The 17,724-nt window shown below is 43.1% G+C and overlaps 1 protein-coding gene across 2 annotated transcripts in view; it reads right to left on the bottom strand.

Moving 5' to 3' along the window:
- Positions 1-827: 827 nt before the first annotated feature.
- Positions 828-17,724, bottom strand: part of acj6 (abnormal chemosensory protein 6) — a 31,494-nt gene continuing 14,597 nt past the window's right edge. The window contains exons 2-4 of one of the 2 annotated variants that reach the window (XM_046610399.2): positions 14,369-14,425; positions 9,231-9,437; positions 828-3,695 (exon numbers count right to left, since the gene is read on the bottom strand). In XM_046610399.2, coding sequence (XP_046466355.1) covers positions 2,946-3,695; positions 9,231-9,437; positions 14,369-14,425 — 1,014 coding nt within the window. In that variant the 3' untranslated portion in view covers positions 828-2,945. The remainder of the gene's footprint in view (positions 3,696-9,230; positions 9,438-14,368; positions 14,426-17,724) is intronic. The other variant, XM_046610400.2, reaches the window with a different exon arrangement.

Below are 17,724 nucleotides of genomic sequence, written 5' to 3'. Positions count from 1 at the left end.
CTTAATCCTAAGCGCATATGTACAATTTAAAAACGACCTGTATTCTATTTCGTATTTATAATATTTATAGGTATTTAATATGTATGCGTGTGTGTGTGTCCGTATATTATACGTAGTTATCAATATAAATTTATGACAACGGTTTCCCCCGCAATATATTCGTATCGTCTCTTTGATCATCGTTTAGGTATCGCTATTGCTTAATTTCGTCGCCGGCATTGGATTAATTAATCAACGTCGATTACGCACGGCAGTAGGTATATGCAACGCCGCTCGCATAATGCGTAAGTAATTATTCCGGTTACGACAATGTGGATTTCAACGGCCGGACGTGAGATGCGATCGGCACGCGTGAAAGCGTTACGCGTTCGTTGCCAACCGGGATAAAATAAGTAAATCGTTCGATGGAGAGATATGATGCAGGATTGGGACGAAGCGCTTCTTAAATTCTCGTCTCGTCTAATTTCAGGCTAGATCCGATTACTTATACGATACCTCATACGTAAATACGCCTGTATATGTGATCCTACGTACACCGACCCCGTATATTATTTATATACATATACAGAATCTAGGTGATTACATTATGTCATAGTACATATATGTACAAATTTATGCATAGCATCGAGATCGCGATTTTCGATCACGCTTAAGGATCGATTAATCGTTTCTTTCGTTCTTCACCTTACTCGTTTAAGCTTTTAATTTATACATATACATATACATATATATATATATATATATATATATATATATATATATATATATATATATATATATATATATATATATATATGTGTGTGTGTGTGTGTGTGTGTATATATATATATATGTGTATATGTATGTATTATATGTACATTGTTGTTATATATATATATATATATAAGTACTTCGGATTTGAAGTGATTGATTATTTTTTTTTTTTTCAAACTTTTCTTTTCACTTCTATATATACTTCTACAACCATATATTTATTGTTTTATTTATCAGATTAATTTTCTAATAATAATAGTAATAATAATAATAATAATAATAATAATAATAATGATAATAATATTCTATGATAAATCTACGGTGTATTGCTTCATTATGATATGATACAGTCTTTTTACTGATTGTCCAATATCACTACGTAATTTTTATATTTATACATATACAACGTATATCCGTATATATACTATGCATGTATACAACGCATACGCTTACCGTGTAATTACGTATGGAGGTATACATATACATAGTGTATAATTGATTATTATTTTCACACTACTACACTGCACCGAGCGTCATATAATTTAAGTTATAATAATTGTTACGTGTTTAATTGTTTATTATATTAGTATATTAATATCACTTCCAGCACGGACTTTCCGCGCTTCGATTTTACAATAAATACATAAGGTATAATATCATGTGTTCCAATTTTTATTCTTTCGTTTATTCGTTTCTTTATCTATTTAATGATTACGTTTTGTTTCTCTTCATTTTTCGGCGTACCTTTTCTTCGCTTTTTAAATGACGCAATTTTTTATTTCTTAACGTTTTGGTGTTGTTGCTGTTGTTGTTGTCTTCATTCTTCAAATTTTATACAGTGCATTATTACGTTTTAAATTGTACTCTCCAAATGTTTAATCGTTTTAAATCGTCCATCGATATTATTAGTATATATATATATATATATATATATATATACACGCATGTACGTATATGCGTATATGTGTATATAACGAAAACTTAGTATTATTACCCGTTCACCCGCAAAATTTCAACTGCAAGCTAAGGTAAGGTGCTGCATATACACGCTACGTAGGTAAATTGTAGGTTTTTTCGTGTCTCGCAATTCTTACAACTGGTTACGATCGCTCGTCGTTCAGCCATCAAGGAGAGGTTATTGCAGTTTCAAAGGACCAAAAAAAAGGGGGGGGGGGGTGATTAAAAGTATAATATACCGGATCGATGAATATAAACATTGTTTCGTTGTTCTCCGCTAATTTAAAGCAAATATCTACAATCTGACTAGGAGGTACACAATATCGACTAGAAAGTATAATATTTCTTTACCGATTCGATCATACAATCTTAGACATAGGCAAGAAATACGTATCACAGGTCCGCAAAAAAAATATTTTTCCGTCAGCTGCATGGGATGTTTTTTGGTAAATATTATTCTGAATTCAAAAATGATTTCCATTTCCCTCCGTCACGTACGGTATTCTTGAAAAATACAAGGTGTTTGCATAAAACACAGCATAACAATAATGAAAAACACCATCATTTCACTACAACGAACTAAGCAACGTTTCTTATAAAATTAAACAAACAATTTCTTTACGAAATGTATTTAATATTCCGTGTTCATTGTTTTCGCCCACGAAACCTTTTCTTCTTCTCTTTGACAGACCGTTAAACAGGTTTGTATTTATTCTCGAGTCTCACTCTCGATACACATCAAACGGAAGTAAGAAATCACTTTTGCATAGAATTTTTCTAATCAAGAACAAGATACCAGATTTCGAATAAAAATCGGGAGTTCGACTCTAAATGAAACTACAAGCACGAGTTGAATAAAAAACCTGACGCGATGCAACCTTTTGAGTATTCTTTCCGATTTCGAACCCCTTGCAGTTGTTCGGTCGCAGACCCGTGTGATCGGGGATCGCAGTTTCACTTTCATCACCCGCAACGTTCTCGGCTGTAAGCGAGAGCGACCTACGCAGCGCGATAACACCTTCGGTCACAGAGGGTATAAATTCGGGGCTACTCGAGGGTCGGATCCAGGATATCCGTGGCCTGTGGCAAATTGACTATGGGCCCGCCGTCAGCCCTGACCGAAACTCCGTGGCGCGAGTCTAGGGCCAGCCCTGATACTCGCTAAGGGGTTCGGGCTTCGGTTCAAGGTTGGGCGGCGGGTACAGTCAGTTTTGCTGTCACAAGCCGCCCTCGGGTCAATGCTGGGCGGCGAACTTCATGCGCTTCTGCTTCTGCCGCTGGTTGCAGAACCAGACCCGAACGACGTTCTTCTTGAGGTCGAGCTTCTCCGCGATCGCGGCTATCTTCTCGCCGGACGGGCGTGGCTGGACCGCGAAGTAGGCCTCGAGGGATCGCTTCTCGGGGGCGGCGATGCTCGTCCGTTTCCGCTTCTTCTCGCCGGCCGGAAGTACCGAGGGCGCGTCCGGGTCCCGCCGCTTGTTCTTCGCCTGGGCTTCCGCCTCCTCGAGCCACGCCTGGAGGATCGGCTTCAGGGCGATCATGTTGTTGTGGGAGAGAGTCAGCGACTCGAACCTGCATATCGTCGACTGGGACAGCGCCCCGACGCCCGGGAGCTTAAGGTTGGCCAGCGCCTTGCCGACGTCGGCTTGCGTCACGCCGAGCTTTATGCGACGCTGCTTGAACCTCTCGGCGAAGGCCTCGAGCTCCCGCGGATCCGTGTCCGCGTCCGGGTGAAGACCGGCCGCCGCCGCCGCCGCCGCGGCCGCCGCCATCGCCGGGTGGTGGTGGGGGTGGGGAACCGTACCCCCTATGTTTGCGTGGTGGTGGTGTCCCATCATCCCGTTCATTCCCCCGTACACCGAGGGCCCGTGGATCCCCCCGTGGTGGCCCGAGCCGCCCCCCGAGCTGTCCGACATCGGGGTCAGCGTCGTCATCGAGTTCGCCGGGTCCAGCATGTCCAGGCTCTCCATCCCCGGGTGGCTCATCTGGAACACGTCGAATCGCTGGTCAATTTTTAGAACATATCGCCGGTTTGTCCCGGAGTTAAGAGATGTTGTATCCTTCGACGTATCGTGTATACCTACGATTAAGCTTACACATTGATCATTGACATCGTCATCCTGGCTCAGGATTGACCGATTGTAAAGGAGCTTCGATTTGTTAGAACGAAGAATTCGACCGTTCATAGCATTTCGCTGTTGTTCCTGAACCATAAAATTGCTTAGAACTTTGGGAAATTATGTACAATATGTATACTAGGGTGTGCTGAAAAATAAAAAATAAATTTTTTTTTTCAAACCTGCATCAAAACTTCGGTAACTTCTCAACTAGAATATCTTAGCCAAATATGAGCTCTGAATATTGATATTTAGAGATGCCTATTTTATTTTTACCATATTCCATTCAAATTACAGGTAAAAAAAATCGGATACTTAAAAAAAAAGTTTCTCGTAAACGACTCGACTTATAAAGTATCTAAATACTTTCACTTATAGGAAAATCGGTTGAAGTAATAAAAATTCTGTCTTGGTACTTGTTATAGAGTGAGTTTCTTATTAAATTTTTTTTTGCCACACCCTAATGTTCATGGAATCAGGCAACGCTGGGTCATTTAGAAACATTACCTCAAATCAATGAGTATATTGTATATACAGTGATTCCATCAACTTTGCGAACATTTCAGAGATCGTTCAAGCACAAATGCAACCTCTACGATAAATTTCCAAAGTTCGCTACGATTTCGTCGTCCTAATCAGTAGACAAAAACATACGATGTAAAATGTGATTCGACCCTTCGATCGGTACACCGTATCGTTGACATAAATTTTTAGCAACCGTCGCTGTACTTGAACTCGAGGGATATAATATCAAAGAAGAATACGAAGGAGTTATCGACACGATCGGAGTACCTGTAACTAATCAATTTGATGGTTCCTTCCGTTACATCGCCGTTACATTGAATTCTACGAAAAAAACAACACGCGTGCTACCTCAAAGGGAATACGGAAGAGAAGCAGTGGTAGCGGTCGGTGATACGAAAGACGGCAGTGGTTTAGTCGAGTGTTGGTCAGCCGTCCGCCCGGGAAAGGAGTAAAAGGCAGACGGCCGACTCGTGGCCACTTTTACTACTGCAGCCTGCAGCGTCTTCGCATTGAGCGGTGGTGATAAAGGCTCGCGTGAGTCAGCCGGGGGCTGGAATCGGCTGCTTATAGTACTTGCAGGCGGTGCTCCAGTTTCCTGAAGGAAATAACGGATACGCGAGTCAACCGCAAACAGGGCGAACGAAGCGCACGTAACCTGCATCGAGATAATCGCCGGGCTGCACGTTCGTGCGGTAGATCTGCAGCTCCGCGTCGACTTTGATAATTCAATTTCCGACTTCCCCATTTTCGCTCCGGGCAACGGCGCTTGGGAATTCAACCTGGAGGCGGAGGACCGCCGGTGCAGCAGTCGATGGTCTTCGCCACGCGCCTACGCGATGGGGGATACAAAGTGGAGGGGCGGAGAAGGGAATGGAAGGGAAGGGAGAGGTCTCGGCCTGGCTATCTATCTCCGCTCTAATCAATTTGTATTATTCTACCAGGGCTAACATCAACTCTTATTCAATCAAAAGTTAAGAGTTACCATTGTTCACTTTGACCGGGTAAAGCTTGTTCACCCTGCAGCGCGCTACGATCATCCCGTTTGTACGAGTGTACTACACGTTGCCTTTGGTGGTATATTTTCGTTACCGCTTTTCGTTCTAATTTGTTTTTCCAGGTGGTTTTTAACGGCTTACACGATACCCCGGGCTTATTTGCTTTACCCTAATTCACGTACGTAATGTACTTTTATACTTTACATTGTACCCAATTGCACTGTATATTACCTTGCGAAATTTATCCGAACATAGGTAATGTATACAAAATTGAAATCCCGAGTTCAATCAACATTACCTATTATACTTTACAGCCGTAATAAAACGAACGAGTTTTACTTTCTTCTTTATCTCAAACAATGTACGTATGACGAGTGAATAATAAACGATTGTCTACAAATTATTACCAAGCATCAAACCGTACTCTAAAATTATCCGCGTATGAAAAAATCGGAACATAATCAAGTGCCTGGTACAAATTTAACTCCTTCGTCGTCGGGGCACGTGCACCGCGATCCTCCTCGATCCGCGAAATTGATCATTACTCTGCACAGTAGCGAGATACACGCGGCGTCAACATATCGTGACACGAACTCTCCCCTGCAGGGCGCACATAGAACGGGGATCAGTTTGCCTTCCGCGTAATGGTTAGCGTTTTTATGGTGTTCAGGATACGCGGGAGCTTCGCGGCGTCGTTGCGTTACAACCACTACGCACAATTACGCCTGGCACGTGCGACCAGGAGCGCGTATACTACTACTATCCTATACATACCGTATATACCTACTATCTACATACATATACAACATATATATGTATATATACGCAGAGCGTCGCGACGCCGCGGAAGGAATAAGGCAGGCAGGCAGGCGCCCTATCCGCTGTGTAGTACCTACATCGACTCGCTGCGCGACCCCTTACAAATTATTTATGAGCTTGCTTCATATTTTTTCCTCGATCCGCCCCGCGCTGTCTTCTAAAAATCCCCGCTCCGAGTTTTTTTCCTCCTTTTGTACGATACGCCGCAGGTGAAATGTCTCCAAGACGAGACGTTCAGCTTCCGAGGCCCCGCGTCATGATTGCTTGCATTTTCCGTTTTAGTGTGTTTGCATTTTTTTTTTTTTTTTTTGTTTTTTTTTGTCGTTCTTTTCGCGCGAACCGGAGACGCTTCGAAATTTTCCCCAACACGCACTCCCGCAGTACCGCTGCAAGGGCGTTGCAGCCAGACTCCGGGGACCCCCGCAATATTTCATCATCACGGTGACGCGCCGCCCCGCTGCGACAGGGGTTGCAGGGTTGTGCCTGTCGCACTTCTGCACCGATCCCCCGAAAATACGCGTGCCTTATGCAGTGGACATGGGTATACGAAACTCGTTACAAGGGCTCGTGGGCACCGGGACAGAGGAGACGAATTACTTTATTGAATTCGCCACCGTGCCCCGCATTTCGTGAGCTGAAACTAGTGATGGAACGAATATTCGCATTCGCAAAACGCGTGCGAACGTTTTGCGAATATGATTGTCGCAAACGCAGCATATTTTGCTTACAAGAATTATGAAAATAATAATAAATCAGAGAAAGAACATTAGTTTGACGATGAACTTTTATTATAAAAGTTTGTCTTCACGTTTGAATCACACTTCTGACCTCAAAATTAATTTTTTACCGTTATCAATTTGTCATTAAATAATTCAACAAACAATCGGCTTGGTTCGGATCAGCTCGGCAATTTCCGGAATAAAATGCAAACGGTGATAATGTGTACCTGCGACTTGCATGGTGTGCCTGTCGGTCAATCAATCGTAAAACTCTTGGCCATAGAGAAGTGGCGCCATATTTAAAAATGTATATTCGCATTCGCATTGGCGAATACTCTAAAATTTGCGGAGCGATACGCGGATATCTACATGCGCAGATTTCGCCACGGTGTTTGATCGCCATCTGCTGCTAGTCGAGATCAGCGCTCGTTTAAAACGGCAATTAGGTGTAGAAAAAAAAGAAAAAATAAAATTAAAATAACTAAACAAACGCGTGAAAAATAAAGCGAAAAGCGGACTCGGAGAGAGCTCGGCGACGAGGTTATAGGTATACCTGTAACACATAAATCGTACCCGCTGCTTGTCACGCGACGAGCTGAAAAGCTTGTTTGTTCCCGATTCAGTCACGCCACGGTCATTGCAGGTACTTCTCAAGTCTTTTTTATCATTTTTTCTCTGTCATATCTTGAGTTGTTCTTGAAACAAAAAAAAAAAAAAAAAAAAAAACAAACAGATATCCTCCCGCCATGATTATAACCGCGGAGAAGTTGACATTTTTTTTCACTTGGAAAATAATCCGGCAATTTAGTGCGTACTTAACCCTATCCTAACCACCTTTTGCCAATTTTCTACCCCCTGAATCGTCGAATCGCAAATTGTCTGATATCTTGCGGCGGAATTAACTTTCGTAGATCGATGCACATGCGATGCATCGGCCGAAGATGTGGCGCCGAAGCTGCTTTCGGTCAATGTGTATAACAAGAATAACAGGGTCCATATATATATTAGACTGGCCTTTCAAACAAATGTTTATTCTGCAAGTTGAAAAATCTCAAGTTAACCTTGAAGAAAGAAGACGCTCATAGTTTCAATGCTCTATCTCAGTATTAAGAGGTGCCGGTAATTTTTTTTTTTTTTCCATATATTCCACAGACCAATTTCTAGGATATATGTTTCTTTGGACGTCACGTTGAATATTCCATAATGAGAGATTGAAAATTTTTGAATAAAGAGTATTTTCTTCAATCCCAGATTTATTCGTCTACCGTTTGATTTTTTTCTGAATCGTTATAAGATTTAAAACGATCAAAGTTTGAAAAGAAGTAAGATCTTATCTTTTGAGAAAAAAATAAACAAAATGCAAAAAAATTACCGACACCCCTTAATAGTGATACAGTGGACAAAAGCTTCGAGGATCTTCTTTTTTCAAGTCAACTTAAGTCTCTTCAACTTGGAACGTAAACATTTTTTTCAACGGCCAGTCTGATACGTATATTTGAGTGTCTGGTATACGCGCTTTCGAGAACAGCACGAACTTCAACGATTTCGACGCGGGTATAAGGGACGCGATGTATTGACAAGGAGCAAACAGAATTAGCCGGGTTCGCCGGGTGGTTCTCTTATTTGTTTGTGTTTGGAATCGCTTCTGTCTCTCTTTGTCTCTTCCCCCCCCCCCCCCTCTCTCTCTCTCTCACTCTCTCTATCTCTCTCTCTCGCTCGCCCTCCGGCAGTCTGTTCGTTTGCTCACCAACCGTTCGATCATCGAAAGAAACTTGGAAGAAATGGACTTTTCAAAGTACAGAGCAAACGTTGCAGATTAGCTATTATAGCAGCCAGGCGAACCGAGTGTAAAAGCGTTGTGTATCCACTCGAGGCTTTTCATCGTTGAAACACGATCAAGACCTGATATTAAAAGCTGCACCAGCTGTCGTCAAGCGAAAAGAATTATACTTACTGCGCAAAATATAATACAAATGTGTAGGAGTCGCGAGAATGCCGGGCGTTCATTTGTCGTGAAAAAAATGTGTGAATATTGAATGCGCGGAAAACAGATACGAATGAGTACAGTAGGTGGAACGAGAATGGAAGAAAAGTAAAAAACAAAAAAAAAAAAATCAAACAAATTAAAAAAAAAAAAAGTAAACCGAGAGTGAGCCATGAATAAGCTATCCCATTATCGCTTCCTCTTTTATTCAAGTGCCTCACTTTAACCCCGTGTCATTTCCCCGGTAATTTTGACGTGTGTAACATTCGACGTTTCGAAACCGGAAACCCGGTGAGCGAATGGCGAATATTTCCTCGAGGTAATAAAATAAGTAGATTATATACTTTGGTTTCGGACTCACAAAGAGATGTGATTGTACCTGGTGATGTGGCCGGTTGTTTGGGTGCGGGGTTGGCATGTGGGCACCGTGATGGTAAACCGCCACGGGGTCGTGCTTCAAGGGCATCGGGGTGCCCGCGTTGTGCTTTCCGAGGTCAGCAGCGAGGGCTTCCGCTCGCGAGAGAAGACCATCCTGAAGACCTCCGTTCAATCCGCCGAAGATGTCACCCTGGAATTCGAATGAAATCGGAGGTTAGCTGCTGCGTAACGGGAAAGCTTTAAGCTGAGCTTTTGAAGTGGCTTGGACTTAGGGCGCTCCTTATTATCCAGATCTGTGTTAAATCATTCGAGAGAAATCTGTGTAAAGCTTCAAGCCTCTGGGTCAACTGAAACGCGTGCCTCTAAGCTCCGAAAGTTTTCAATATAAAATACGTGTAGGTTTTATAAGCAGTTATTTCGTTTTCTTTGACTTTGGTATAAATTGGGGGACCGATTTAAAATTTGGCAGAGTCGTTGCTTGTAATGATAGGAACAAACGTTGAAAATTTCAAAATTTTTATAATTATTTTTCCCTTATTCCCTACAAGCCTGATAAAAGTGACGCTGTCGAGCTTATATATAAAAGGAAATACATTATAAAATTACGATAAAATTTTGAAATTTTCAAGCCTTGTTCCTATCATTACAAGCATCGACTCTGCCAAGTTTCAAATCGGTTCCTCAATTTATACCAAAGTCAATGAAAACGAAATAACTGGTTATAAAAACTACACATATTTTGCGTTCAAGACGTTCGGAGCTCAGAGACACGTGTTCCAGTCGACCTAGGGGCTTGAAACTTTACGCAGATCTGTTTTTCTGCGGGACGTCCCGATGAAAATTTTCCCGACTCCCAAATAAGTACCACCATAAAGCAGGTAAACGTAATTCGAATTCAGCATATAATGCGTAGGTAGAACCACGAATGCGGGTATACTCGTATTTATGACGAACCGAAGAAGCCTGCCGCGAGGGTGCTCTTCGATCAATGTTTCACGTGAAAACCGCCACCGGTCGTGGCCTGCTTCGATTATTTATGAGCTCGGGGCTTCTTTCCGTACAACAGTCTACCACTTTACGTCGTAAACTCTAACGGCCTGCAAACGGCCGGCCAATCCGCGGCCAATTGATACGCGATCCGTGCCTGTATAACGATCGTCGAATCTTGAATCTGATGAGGCGATCAAACATGGCTGGTACACGGGCGGGTTTGCGGTGAAGAGATAACGACCGGGTAAAAACTAATTGAACGCGTACCAACCGTACAGTAGTAGGGTTGACATACTTGCAGCCGGTGCTGCACGCAAAATTCACCCCGATGCGGAGGGCTGGGGTTAACGGTGATAGTTTGATTTTACGCTCTTCAAATATTCATGGACACGTAATTCATGACGCGGCGCTGATAATGCGGACAGACACAGAGAGACACTCGAATCCAAACTCTCCGCCACGTCGTACACGAAACGCTTCGACGGCCGGCACGCAAAGTTCGAGCCAGCGTTTCGTTCGTCACGGCGGTTAACCACGTCAAGGAATTACGGAGGTAGAATGAAAAAAAAAAAAAAAAAAACAAAAAAAATTACAAGAACAAAACAAAACAAATAATCGGCACAAAACGTAAACCGAGGCTGCTGCTGGACGTGAACGTGAAACGGTAAGAGAGAAGCGACGGATGGCGCGGGGTTCGGTCATGGAGATAAATACCAGACTTAAGTGAGACTTAACGGCGTAATAAATCCACGGGAGCGGTTGTCCCGAAGACGGAGTGCCTCCCGCAGGTTTTCCTCGCTCCTTCGGGGGATGTGGGGAAGAGGAGGATCTCCGACGTGCCTTTGTCCGCGTGTACAAACGCGGGGCGAAGAGTGAACCGGCGCAACTCCTGATACAGATTGGTCTCGTTAGCCATCGTAGTTAACACCCCGGTCTTCGGCGAACTTGTTGCTGCGGCGATCCTGCACACCCTCCGCATCCGGGACTAATAGAGTCATTTTTCGAAACCGGCCGAAGGCACGAGACGCCATCAACCTTAGACCCGCGGCTCTGACACTCTCCTCTCAGCTGTTGCCCCCCGAAATTAGCCAATTATCCTGCAGCCGAATCACCGTCATTCTTCACCACACCGCGCCTAGCTGTTACAGCTATCTCTTCAATTTCACCGCGCAGTTATACCGTCCAAGAAATATCCTCGGAGTCTGCTTCGCGGTTATAAGTTCGGAGGAAAGCGTTTCTGCACTTTTTCCTGAATTTTTAACGCTGTCTCTCGGACCGACGGATTTGTACGTGTATACGTGGATCGAATGTTTCTGAATTATAGTCATCGTCTCGGATTATTCGAATTCGAATTAATTATCAACAAGATTCGTGGATAATTAAGCGAAGTTAGCATCGCGCGAGTTCCTCTGCAGGAACGCTTTCGAACTTGATTAATTCATCGGGTGCATGGTTATCGAGTTACGGACAACGAAAAACTTTCAATATTCATAAACGAACACTCGTACGAATTAATCGAGGAACGATTCCGATTTATTCCGTCGTACGGAGAATCGAGCGGTGAAGTATAATCGGTTATACGTTCGACGTTATATAGCGTTGCGGCAATGTTGGAGAAGAAACGGCCGTCGTTTGCAGCGAAACATTTGTCACACGGCTCGTATCTCCACCGTTAGATATCGGAACGAGCGGCGCTACAGATTGAAGTTGTAATTCAATGTTTGAAGCAAATGAATGTTGTTAACTAAAATATCGCATCATACGCGGACTCGCAGTGATTGAAAAACTGAAATTGGACCTAATGAGTCATTATTTTCCATCTTCCAAATATGTTTTTCCCATTTTCTTGGCACGCGTTGGAATATTTTGCACTAAGATAATCGGAAAGATGATTCTTGTCGCTATCATTTGATATACATCGGTATTTTTCATATTCGAATAACGGTTCAGGAAGATACGCACATTTTTAAACGAAATCGTGAGTTGGGGCAAGTTTTCACACGTGACAATAATTTCGACTGTTTCGTCGTATTCTAAGTCTCGGTCAAGTTTTTCGGGATTTTCGGAGTTTTCGGAGTCTAGGTCGACTGTTTCGTGGTATCCAGGACGGAGAAAGGAATTATTACTTAAAAATAGACATTCAAAACTTGAGGTTCTCACATGAAAACAAGAAAACGAAGGTGCGACAAAAAGTATTCATAATTTTTTACCAGTGTTCGTCATTTAAAATACCTGGCATCACTCCGGGATTTCTTTTTTTTTTTGTAATTCGAAAAACTATATTCAGACTTGCTTCGGAACAACGACGAAATTTCTCCAGTCGCGCAAACGATCCATCCACATTGCCTCGCGTCCGAATCGAATGAAATTGTTATTTTTCAAAAAATTCTAAAACTCGGAGAGCAAAAAGTGTGACAATTAACTAGCACCGTTCTCCCCTACATCGAGAAGCGAGGCGTGTCTGGTCATTTTGCACCATTACCTCAATGATCTGGGGCACACGTCACTCATTATTTACATCGGATGATGAATTTTGTATAATCCGTCCCAGCCGAGTCTGAGCCGAGCGGCATAAATCAGGTTCGCGTTATTGGTCTGGCGCACAGCAAATGGGTCATAGCGACAGAATTGAAATAGACAATCCCTGCCGCGTTTTCTCTTCACGTCGCCGAGCCGCTCGCTTCGGACGAAGCGAAAGACGCTGCTGAGTATATGAAAAGAAGAGAACTATCCGATCCTCAAGTCCGCGGGCTGCGGCTAAGTGACACTTGGCTCTTTTTACGGCACTCAACTTGGCCCGTACCTTATACTCCTGGCGTTATCGTGTATCTAAATAATCAATTTACCTCCCGACCATAACCGTAACCGCGAGTTAGCTGCAGTTTTATGTCAGGCTCGTGTCGCTGGCGTCGTTCACAGACGTCTATCATCGACAAACATATATCGCGGCGGAGGATAATCAGGGAGAGTTCGAGAGAACGGAAGATCGAGTGTTGGTTCGTAATGTTCGTTCGTTTATATTTATTTACTTCTAAATTTGTCCCAGGCGAAAATGGCGCTCGTACCTGCGAGGCGGGCGGGGGCGGAAGGGATTACGCGGGTTCCCGGAGCATGAATATGACGGGGTGGCTCGAAGCCCGTTAAAAGCATCTTGGCTCTCTCTTCCCCTTTATAGCTCTCAGCCCCTGGACTAGAACCGCGTCCCGACCAATCGGAGAGAAAGCCCCCCGTCTCTGCTAATCGACTCGAAATTCAGGAGCCCGCTATACTGCAGCTTCCTCGCCGTCGTCAATTTTCCCCCACGTCCCGTCGTGCTTAAAGCCTTTGCGAATTATAAACCTCGAGGCGCGGCAAAAGTGTAGTGCGAAAAACAGAAAGAGGTCAGAAATTCTTCGCCCGACGTAGCCACGTTTTCCGTGTACTAATTGGATAAACAATTCAAGTTGCAAACATCAGTGCCAGACTCGATTGAGGGGTGATATACGCGCCATGCTGCCATTTTGTTATTAACTTCAATGAAGAAATTCTGAAACGTTCTTGAACCTATGAATAATAAAGTCCTCAAACTCAAATTGCTTCACGTATTTTCATTTTTTTTTTTTTTAATTCAAAAAATAGGTATGATTTTAAACCTTCTACGCTGTCAAGCCCCGTTTTTATTAATACCTGCATAAAGTTGACTCGTCTGAATTTATTATGAAGCCGAAGCTGCGACTCGTTTGCATCAAAAAATGATAGGCACTTCTCAAAGAAAAGTTGAGAAAACTGCACCGTTAAAAGTTTTCGTACGGAACTTTCTACACTGTATTGGAAGTTTTATTTGGATACGGAACAGTGTATTCACCACACACTTATCCCTTATTCAAGTTACAAATACAATAAATGTACTAAACATTTTAGTAAATTCAAATGACTTTTTTGTATTCTTCCTATAAATTTTAATAAAATCAAGAATTTTCATTGTAAATACGTCGCTGCACCGAATTTGTAAATATGCAACCTGATTTCGTAAATCGACAACTCTGTTGCACAGTAAATGTGTAGTAAATTTACAATAATTTTTAACAGTGTGGGAGATTTTTTTCCGAGTTGTAGAATTACATTCGTGAGAGTTACGATAATTATACTCACGTTGTGTCGCGGTGACCAGGAATTGCACATTATCGACGCGTCCTCCAGTATTCGACTCTGAAACACACAGGAAGAAAATTCCTTTTCAGCATTCTCAAGATAACGATGTAGATGGAGAGTTATGCAGTTCTCGAAAAATTCTCTGCAACTAAAACAGCTGCAATAATGCCTCCGTTTCAAGATTCGGCCGAAAGCTCGCGTGATGCGAGCTTGCGTGGACGTCGACAATATATAACCCCGAAATGGCTAGATCCACTTCTATCGGTGTAGATTAATTTATACCGTAGTACCTACAGCGATTCTCACTTCAATCCTTTCTCTCAAGATTATCATCTCGACCAGCTCGTAAGATACGAATCAATTTTCTCACTCCGTTTTCATATCCCTAATTGCGCTCCTCTGTGTGACAAATACAAATTGTTAGACAAAACTTTGGCAATATTTTGTGGTCAATTATATACCGTTACAAATTATCGTCAATTGTACAGTATTATACTGTTCGCAGTTAGATCCCACAGAAGGAAAACCTGGAAACCAATCGAGTCAAGTTTACCCCCCGAAATAATTGAGAGAAAAAAAATTCACCGATAAATCTAGCAAAGTTACAGTTACATTTATTTTCAACTTTGAGTAAAATCGGTTAGTATTACGCTAGAGGTGAAATTACTTTAGAGCCTAAGTAAAGTAAAATTCCGTGGGTTGTGACCAAGGGAGTGTAAGCAAGGCTCAGTCGGCGAGTATCCTCCTCTTCTTCTTCTTCTTCTTCTTCTTCTTCTTCTTCTTCTTCTTCTTCTTCTTCAGTCTTGTTCTTATTTTCCCCGCCAAAGTTTAACTTATAATTACGAAGATTTACCGGGGGCGACGAGTCAAAGTGTGAAATCGTGTTCAAAGTCCTCGCTCGCTCGTCGCACTCCTGGGCTTTAATAACAAATGAGCCTTGCCTGACGGAGTTGGAGACTCTGAGGCGAGTTCGGGGTCCATCCCTGCACGCGTTTTATTATGCTGCAAACCTGTGACCCACCCTCCCTCGCCCCTCTTCTTCCCCGACGTTGTTACGTGCGTCAACTCTTTTATTTTATTCAGGCACACAATTAGCCTGTTCGCATTTTTGCGTCCGGGGTGAAAAGAGAAGGAAATTTTACAATTTTTTTTTTTTGCCAAAGTTGCGTATCAAAACGCGTGTTGTAATCGTTTGTAAATAGGAACGGAGACCGTCGATTCTGGAGACTCGTCAAATGCAGATTAAGGTTTTATATCAGCGGATATCAGGCGCAGGACGCCGCTGCAGCCCGAGATATTTCGGTTCCAGGCGAACCTCATCATTATTTCAGGATAAAAACAAAGCCCCCTGAGAAGCCAGATAGCTGGCAACTGAGAGCCCAGAGTAAAGAGAATTCATCAAGTTTTCTAATGCAATATTCCGACTCCCAGCTTTGCTCCACGGGCAGCTGTATTAACGCGTGTACAGAAGCAACGTCTGCTTCTTACGACTCCCTTTTCCTTCTTCTCTTAACTCTTTACCGATGATTTTCTTGCAGCCCGATTGCACAGAGATGGAAAAATAATAATTGTGCAAGAGTAACAATCAGTTTGAGTTGCTGAGATTTTGATGCGTAATTGGAATTATGAACGGGTTCTTCGGAAATCGACGTGATATTCTAACGGAATTCAATAAGCAGGTATGCGAATTTTGCTAAGCTTCTATAAAGAAGCTGTTGCAGTCGACCCCGTTTTTAGATAACGCAGGTCTGCAAAAAAAATTAATATTTTTTTCAGCTGCATGGGATGTGCAAAAATGATTTCCATTTCTCTCCATCACGTACAGTATTCTTGCAAAATACGAGGTATGTTCGTACAAAAAACTATAACAATAATGAAAACCACCATCATTTCATTACAGCGAACTAAACAATATTTCTCAAAAAATTAAACGAGCAATTTCGTTACGAAGTGTATTTAACATTCCGTGTTCATTCTTTTCGCATACGAAACCTTTTCTTCTTCTCTTTGATACGCCTCCGAAGACGTTTCCGCTTTCCATTTTCTCTTTTCCTGTTTGTATTTATTCTCGCGTCTCACTCTAATACATATTAAATGAAAGTAGGAAATCACTTTTGCATAGGATTTTTTGGATCAAGAATAGGATACCAGATTACACGGGAATTTCACTTTAAACGTAACGACAAACACGTGTTGAAGAAAAAACCTAACTTGATGGAACTTTTTGAGTATTTTTTCCGGTTTCAGTGATTGCAAATCTATAAGAAACGGTATAAAAAACCTGTGCAGTTTTTTGGTTGCAGACCAGTGTTATACATCGATGAAGTTCGATCATTCCTGTTCACGCATACAAGGTGTACAACGCATCCCCCGACATCCATCCTTCACTGCAGCATGCGTGTATACCTGTATCTAGAGTTCTTTTTGAGCTTTGTCGAATTGGTTCGCACGTTTCGTCGGAGCGATTTGATTGGTCGGAGGATTGACGAAGAGGGATTGCCGGGAGGAGGAGGCTGCGAGGGATGTGGAGGGCTGATCGAGGGGATTCGGCAACCACCACAGGCACCATATACGAGATAGACCGAACGATCGGGAAGCGATCTACACGACGACGACGACGACGACGGTGGCGGTTTGGTAAAACTTCAAGTAAAAATCAGTGATTTCGTAACCTCACTTAAAAGACGCGAGGTTCGCTCAATAAAGCGGCCCTGATTGGCTCCGCTTCACTCCCACACAGTCCGCCCCTGCCGCCCGCCAATCAGATCCTCGGGTTCGCCTCATCGATCCACGCCATCCACCCGGCCGCCATTCCCTCCTTCTCTTCCTCTTCGTCCCCTTTCCTCCCTCCTCGCTCCACGGCTTCACCTCTCGCGCCTCTCGCCGTAATTCTTCCATTTTCTCATCCTTCCGGTGGGTCCGACTCTCCGATTCTTCTCTTCTCCGAGTCAACGAAACTCGTCACTTTCGGATACCGCTATTCAGCGACCGTCGGTCTACTCCGTAGTAGCGTTGTCTTCGTTTGGAGGAATTCGATAATACTCTGTCTGAAGACTTCCCATCCCAAGACTTCGATACAGATCTTCCTTGGCATCAACATTTTGCCACCTGACAACAGACTTCGAACAATGCAGATTCTGATTTCAGACTCGCAGTCAAATGCGGAAGTACAGACGCATCGTGTCTGCAGTTACAGCCTGTAGGCAGACTTACCTCGGAACGCTTTCGACTCGGGTTAAAATTCCAAGTTTTCAACCACAACAATCGAGTCATGACTTTGCACCTTCGGGAAAAGCGACGGCTGGGACTCAGGGTGCGAAATCCGCTGGTGCACGTATGACACGAGGACTTACAGT

This window comes from Neodiprion pinetum, chromosome 2 (genome assembly GCF_021155775.2).
Source record: "Neodiprion pinetum isolate iyNeoPine1 chromosome 2, iyNeoPine1.2, whole genome shotgun sequence".
Lineage (NCBI taxonomy): Eukaryota > Metazoa > Arthropoda > Insecta > Hymenoptera > Diprionidae > Neodiprion > Neodiprion pinetum.
This window is presented reverse-complemented; position numbering and strand designations above follow the sequence as displayed.